Source organism: Aquila chrysaetos, chromosome 15 (assembly GCF_900496995.4).
Source record: "Aquila chrysaetos chrysaetos chromosome 15, bAquChr1.4, whole genome shotgun sequence".
Lineage (NCBI taxonomy): Eukaryota > Metazoa > Chordata > Aves > Accipitriformes > Accipitridae > Aquila > Aquila chrysaetos.
The window spans coordinates 26,476,961-26,484,620 of NC_044018.1; the positions used below are offsets into that span (position 1 = coordinate 26,476,961).

The 7,660-nt window shown below is 38.4% G+C and overlaps 1 protein-coding gene across 5 annotated transcripts in view; it reads left to right on the forward strand.

The window, feature by feature from the left end:
* The window catches only part of LOC115351109 (muscular LMNA interacting protein), a 114,744-nt gene extending 108,336 nt beyond the window's left edge, over window positions 1-6,408 (forward strand). For all 5 annotated transcript variants that reach the window (XM_030037496.1, XM_030037497.1, XM_030037499.1 and 2 more), the window contains 2 exons: window positions 3,923-3,957; window positions 6,065-6,408. In XM_030037496.1, the coding sequence (XP_029893356.1) occupies window positions 3,923-3,949 (27 nt within the window). In that variant the 3' untranslated portion in view covers window positions 3,950-3,957; window positions 6,065-6,408. The remainder of the gene's footprint in view (window positions 1-3,922; window positions 3,958-6,064) is intronic.
* Window positions 6,409-7,660: the final 1,252 nt, after the last annotated feature.

A 7,660-nucleotide genomic window follows, 5' to 3' on the forward strand; every position in this document is an offset into this window, starting at 1 on the left:
TGTTATAATCATTCTCAGAATTGTACTGAGACAGAATCTTTAGAGAGAACATGGGGCCTATGTACCTGCATAGTAACAAAAAGACATTGCATGCAGGTGCTAAAGGTATGTACTCATTACCCTTACTCATATATGACTTGCAAAATCCCAGGTCTATTATACAATTACTTTAGGTTCATATAATCTTTTGCTGCAGCTGTTACTCTGTCTTATCTGTTTGTTATTCCTGAAAGATCTGCAATAATTATTTGAGATAATAATAGCATCTGTAAGGTCAACATTCATAAAAAGACCCCATGAGAAAAAGCTGATTCCATCGACTTCAGTGGTGACAGGATTTCACTGACTGTCTTTTGCGCAAATTTGTGAGAGTTTTAGTACAAGAAGCTCCTTTTTTTTACAAGGGGAAACAATTAATCTGCCATGCTCCACTTTAAACAACTTTAATAGCAGAAGTTCTTGAAATTTGAAATTCTTTGAAAATGTCAATGAGGTCCAAAGTTCTGTTATACATTGCTCTTAATCTTTATTTACTTAAGGAGTGTTCCTGGTTAGAGGTCGACATTAGTATTAATCATTGATAGGTTCTACATATAAGAAGAAAATGCACCCATTTTATGAAAGAGTCCTTGTACTAAAGAATTTATGTAAAGGTTTTTACATTAGACCAAAGCTCCAACCCAAACGGCATTATCAGAGCAGAATGATGTTCCTCCGGTTAAAGAAACTGTCATTGTACCCTGGATTTACAAAGAAAAACCCAGAGCTTACACAATCCCCTCCTCAAAGTTGCTTGACATCATGACCACTTTGAAGCAGGGATGGATGAGTGTGGGCTGTGCCCACAGTGGAGGCCTGCCCTTCCCTGTCTCTGGTGGGAAGGTACAAGGGCAGGGTACAGTCCGCCTTCTCCTCCAGCTTATCCTGACACCTGGGAGAGTCTGCTGCTGGTGGTTAGGTGTGCTGTAATGATCCACTTCTCACGTACTGTTCAATACCTTTTCAACTTGTAAAGAAGATCCCTGTCAAAGCATGAACAGGGGTATGGTAGATACCTGATGAAACTAGAGGGAACTGTATTGGAAGCTGCTCCTACTCAAATGTCAACTCCTTTGTTCCAGCACCACCTTCTTCCATTTGGTGCTGGGACAGGTCCTTCTCTGCATGCAGACATTTTGGGGCAAAAGACTGTGTTGGTCTTGCGCTTTCGTTGGAGACACAAACACGGGTTCACCTGTCACGTTGCAGACACACTATTCACTTTCTACTTTCAGTGTTGCATAAATTTACAGCCCTGTCCTCCAGCCAATGGAGAGCTTGTTTATATTGGTATGGCAGAACATCGCTACCAGCTCCGCAGCTAGCCAGGCTGCAGAGCATGCGTGTGCTACACTGTGACACAGTCAACATCTCTTCTGTTCCCACACTTGGGATGCAGGGGCAGAGCAACTTGCAGCACTGCTGATTTGCAGAATTTATGAATTATCTAATGAACTAGGGGACATTAGGCAATTCATAAAGAATGCTTCACAGACTGAGACTAAGCATAGAGATCAAAGCAGCAAGTAATAAGGCAAAGAGCAATAGCAATACATGTAAAAAAGGCTCTCGGATGATGCAAATTAGAAAATCCCTTGATGCCACTTACCTCCAAAATGAGAACTGTTCTGACTTGACCTGTGATCTTCCAAAAATATTTTGGAACAAAACGAACAGTACTTCTCTAAAGCGATAGTCTCACCACTCTTAGTTTATTTTGACCAAGCCAAAGACTGCAGCCCTAGGCTCTCTCCGTATCATCATAACAGTTCATTTAACTGAAAATTTAATGATCCTGCAAATGAGCATTAAAAGTAGGAATAACTATTGCTTTTACTAAAGGAATAAGAATTTCAGATGTTAGCTGTGACAAATTCTTTTACCTCCAAAATGGATGGGCTACTAAAAGGGAACAGTAAACTGCAGTCTTCTGTTACTTATTAATAGAAAGGTAGGTCCAAACAATGCACATTTGTAAATTCTCAAATAAAACCTCTAAATATCAGCAGACATACTTTCTATTTACTTTATACTCTAACAATGCTTTAAACATTTTAATTTTTAATACTTTATATGTACAACAGGAAATTTATACTTGCAATGGGTATTTGGGCAATACTTTTAGCCAGCTTCAATGATATCTCCTTGTTTTAAGTAAGAAGTTTCAGTTATAGCCTACTGACATGAAAGGGCATATTAGATCACCATGCATTAACAAGGAAAAAGCACTTTGTGCATTTATAGGATTTTATTTCTAATGTGATCACTATAAAAAGAATTACTGTAAATGTATTACTTATGGTAAATTTACATTAAAAAGTCTGAAAGGGTAGTAATATAAATGTGATACAGATAAAGTGCAAAATGTCAGTATGTCATTTAAACTGCCATTTTAATCTAATTCTATTTGGCTTTAAGAAACAGCTGTTGTATTTGGTCCCCTTTAAATAATGGCAGGAGTACTGTGTAATAGTTTAGAGGAAAAGAGCTTGCCCTGAATACAGTCAGAACACAGTTGCAGTTTGAAGAAGGCTTTTTTATTATGCAATACTTAAGTAATGCATAAGTAATTAGAATCACAGAATAAGACAAAAATTAGTTATAGTGTTTGACCACTCTTATGATAAAAAAATATTTTTCATTATGGCTAGTTAAAATTTCCCCACTTGTTGCCTCTTTTCCTTTCACCATGCAAATCTGAGCTGTCTATAAACCCCACTTAAATAGCTGGAGAGGGAAAATAGATACCCTTTAGCCTACCCTTCAGGTTAAACAAGTCCCGTAGCTTCCCCTCATATGTCATATGCCTTTCCCAGAAATCAAGGGATGCTCAAAACCGTCCTGATGGTCCTCCATTGTGTTTCTTCTGTTTGCTTGGCAAATCTTTTCAATTGGGAGGGCTCAAAAACGGAAACTATGTTCCAGATGCAGCCTCACTAGTGCCCAGCAGAGGGGAATAAAAACTTTCCTCAACCTGCTGGCTATGCTCTAATTAGCGCAGCTGTATATGAGGTTATCCTTCATCACAACAAGGGTGGTCTGATCCACATTCAGGCTGGTGTCAACTTCTCTGCAGAGCTGTTACCAAGCCAGTCAGCCACTGGCCTCTACTATTGCATGGGGTTGTTTAATTCCTCTGCCCCCCTTGTCCCCCGCCAGATGCAGGATTTTGTATTTCCCTTTGTTCACAAATGTCCTGCTAGCCCATTCCTCCAGCTTGGCAAAGTTCTCCAGGATGGGAGCCGTACCCCCAGCCTATCAGTCTCTCCCTCCCCACCAAGTTAGTAACATCCACAGACTTCCTGGACATGTAGGCTCTCCTACCACCCAGCTCCGCTATGGAGATGTCACCCTAGCATCCTCTGGAATGCCACCTGGAACAGAGACTTTGAACTGTTGACTACTATCTTTTTAGACCAGTGGTCCAGCCAGTTATTCATCCACTCTGTAGCCCAGAGTTGGGTACCAAGTTACGGTAGGAGACTGTGTTGAAAGCCTTGCTAAGGTGGAGGAAAACAACATCCATGCCATGTGAATGCAAGGTTGGCCACATGCTCTGTTCTCAGGATGTGGTCCCAAAAAACGAATGGAAACCCAACATGAGTCTGAAATGTCCTCTAATGTGCATTTAGCCAAGGTGATGCTTGTCTGTTGAAATTTACTATGTGTAGTATACTTCTTCAAACATGTCGATGCATAAAAAATCATCCCCAGTTCAGTAAGCATAGTTATAAATTAACAATGCAGGAAACCAATGTTTTTAAAAGACAAGGTGCTGTATGAAGTTGTCCACCAGTTTGTAGAACTGTGCCTGCTTAATATACTGCAGTTTTTATTCTCCTCTCTACCTTGTTTTCACCTTTCATTTCCCTTTATTCTACAGGTTGCCAATGAAAGAGGTTCTGTTTAATGATGGTGGTGAGTATTACTATTTTTCTGACTTGATTACAGTCACACTTTTAATATGTAACTACTTCTTTAGTGTCACTTTAACAAACTTTTATGGTTTTGTTTAAGAAGATGATAGGATGCTTTAGCTATACAATTTAGTGTTTGGATAATAAGCTGGCTATGTTTGCTGAATGATTTTCTATTAACAGTTACCAATGCAGAATAATTCCACTTCTTAGCATCACAAAATAAAGTCACAATTTAATTAATTTTAAGTGGGCTGCAATCAAACAGCTGGAAGAAATTAAGGTATGGTCTGGAATTAGATTGTGAAGTAATGCCATTGAGATAAGATGAATATTATTTTATATTTGAGTGCATAACCACATAGCACCATTAAAATGAATGGTTTGCTAGAGTTAAACAATACTATATTGCAAATAATGTGCTATGCTTGAGAGCAGATATAAGACAGTACTTCACAAGGGACGTCAGGAAATAGGTGATATAGAAAAGGCTGAAATGTTCAATGTCTCTTTTTGTTTGTTTCAGTCTTCACAAAAAACGTTAATTATGATTAAAAGTTTATTTCAGTTATTATTAAGAATTTGGGAGTAGGATCATGGAGAGAAAAGCAAAAGAACACCTGAAGGAATACTGAGGTAAATTGGAGTATTCAGGATGACGCAGCCTAAAGAAACATACCGTTAAAATACTTAACCAAAGCAATTTCTCAAACTCTAATGATTAGCAGGATGAGTAAGTTCCTAGAAAACTGGAGAAAGGTGAACACGATGTCATATCTAACAAAGGAGGAAAGGCAAATCTAAAGAATTACAGAAAAGTCAGTCCTAATAGCATTTCCAAGACACTGGAACAAAGTATTAAACAACCCATTTGTAGGCATCTAGAGAATAGTAAGGAGATAAGAGGACTTGCACAGGGACACGTCAGAAACAAATCCTATCAAGTTGATCTCATTTCCTTCTTTGACAGCAAAGCAGATAGAGGGAATGTGTTTGATACAGTGTACCTTCGGCCCAGTCCCACATGACATTCCTAAGCAAGCAAAGCAGATACTGACTAAATTAAATTCACATAACGTAGATGTGCAACTGATTGGAAGGCTGGACTCTGAGAACAATCATTTGATGCCAAAGTGGGAGAACATCTCACACAGGCTTCCACAATGCTGTCTTCTAGCTCTAGCACTATAAAATATTGCCATTAATTACTTGCTTGATCACATGGACAGTAAGCTTACAAAATTTACAGATAATGCCCATTTGGGAGGACTTGCAAGCAGCTTGGAAAGCAGGATTAGAATTCCAAAAATGTCCCTTACATTAGAGGAATGGCTTGAAATCAATATGATAAAATTCATTGAAGATATATACAAAGAAATATGAAAAGCACAGACAGAAAAGGAATTACAATAATACTGCAGGAGAGAACCTGAGGATTACAGGGGACCGCAGACTGAATTTGAGTTGAAGAGGCGATGCTTTTAAGAAAAATGCCATTCCAGGGAGATGTGGAAGGGAGTGCTTGTAATATGATGGAGGTAATTACTCGTCTTTGTTCAGTATTAGTGAAGCATCAGTTGCACGGGATGTGGGAAACAAATGGGAGATTCAGAGAAGATGTAAAGGTTTCAGTGTCTTCACACAGAAGGAAAGAAATAAGGGCATAGTAGAGGCACAGAAGTTTATATCTCTTCATAATTGACAGTTATAAAGGGATATTAGTCACTTCTCCATCCTTCCTGAGTAGAAGAAAAAGAAATGGGTCCAAATTTCAAGGAGAGAGATTTCATTTAGAATCTGGACACTTGCGGCTATATGGAAATTTAAGTGCTAAACCAGTTTACCTCAGGCTGTTGCAAAGACAGGCAAGCATCTCACAAGGTAGGTTTGGTCTGCCAGCTGTCATCTTTTCTCACAGCTATAGCACAAACAAGGTGGCTGAATATATCATTAGGGGTTTTTTTTCTGTGAAACTATGAGTTACACTTGTTAGCAAGATCATCAGGTTGTACAAATTAGGAAAACTAAGTGACCTCAGTGCATGTTACACAGTTTACTAATCTGTATTTTTGACAACTTGTGTTCATGTGAAAACTCTTCTTTTGCAGCCCCGAATTAGGATCAAGAGCTAAAACCATAGAGTATTTTGAGGCCTGTTTCTGTACTGAGAAGGAATCCACGGCACAAATGTTATTTAAAGCACCATTTAAAAAACAAAAATTGCTTCCAGTATGCTAATTGCAAAGCAGTAATAACAATCAAATATTCTTTCAAGAGATAATCGTATGTACTAGCATAATTAACCCCAGAGATACACACATGAATGTGCCATATTGAAATACCATTTCTTGAAGTGCTTGCTGGTTTAAGAGATGCCCAATATAACACCGCATATTTTCTTTAGAAATAATATAAATGTTGAAATTAAATAAAGCTGTATTTTTGTTGCAAACTGTTTGTTGTGATTCTTATTTTTACTCCTGTAAATCTAGCTCCATGTATTTCAAATACCTGAGAACAAATGCCAGCATCGTTGGGAAAGGAATGCTCCCATGCTCTTAACCTTGGTCACATTTTGCCACCACACAGACACTTACATTTTGTGAAATACTCCGGGAATTATTCACATTTGTGTCAGCACCCACAGCAATCAGCATGCACAGTGATTCTTCCCTGCCATGCAATATTCATTGCCCTTTTGACCAGGCAGTGTCCATGCCAGCTGGTGACTGCAGGCAGAATTACTAGCTGCACTCCTGGTGCACGTGGAAGAATCACCGCTTTCTTCTGGAGTTTATGCTGCTGGTTTTTTTGACCCTGTGCTGCTCCCACACAATGTTGTCCGAGCCTGGATCTTAAGCAGTTTTCTTCCAAAATGCATTATAAAAGTCCAAGGAAGCTGACTGTCTACGCTTGCACGAGTCAACTGTCTTCTCCCTGATCCCTTGAACCTTTGAACCAGAAGTCACCCCACAGTTACGTATATGTTCAGGACCTTTGCATTGCAGCCCTGTCCTGGTGTGCAGGAGCATTTCACCTCCTCATACACTGCTATGTGTTGCATTTAAGATTAATATTTTAATGGGAATTGCTGCTGCTTTCATTAAAATGATGTGATGAACTAATTTATAAAATATTATCATCAGTTAAAATATTAAAATTAAAACCAGTTTAAATGGAATAGTTCTTAGGCTGCTCAGCCTCTTGCACTATTGGACCTGGTGTAATTTTAATCCAGCCTGCATTTAAACTGTTGAACTCTGGAACTGTGAAAAGAAGTTCAGCAACCAGTGAGTCTCTCTATGTAGGTAAAATATACATTTTTCCCTTGGTACAGGACCACACATGTCCTTCAGAATGTCATGAACAGAGTGATAGGCATATAAGGGTTGTTTTTTTATTAGGTTTTTTTCTCAATAGAAAAATAATAGAAGTGTGTGTATCTTGTGGACAGCATACCCATTAACAGAGGGTGAAAAAAAAAAATCGAGAAAAGCATTTCAGTGAATTCAAGAGAGAGTTCCTGGGGACAGAAATCAACACATATAGGTGAATATAACAAAAAAGTACTGAAAACTTTAAAAAATAAATATAAATGCATACATATAAACACATCTATAGATGTGTTATAAATGTGTTATAAATATTGTACAAGATGTAATAGGTCTATCCACCAAGGACCTGACAGTATTTCTTGTTTTCAG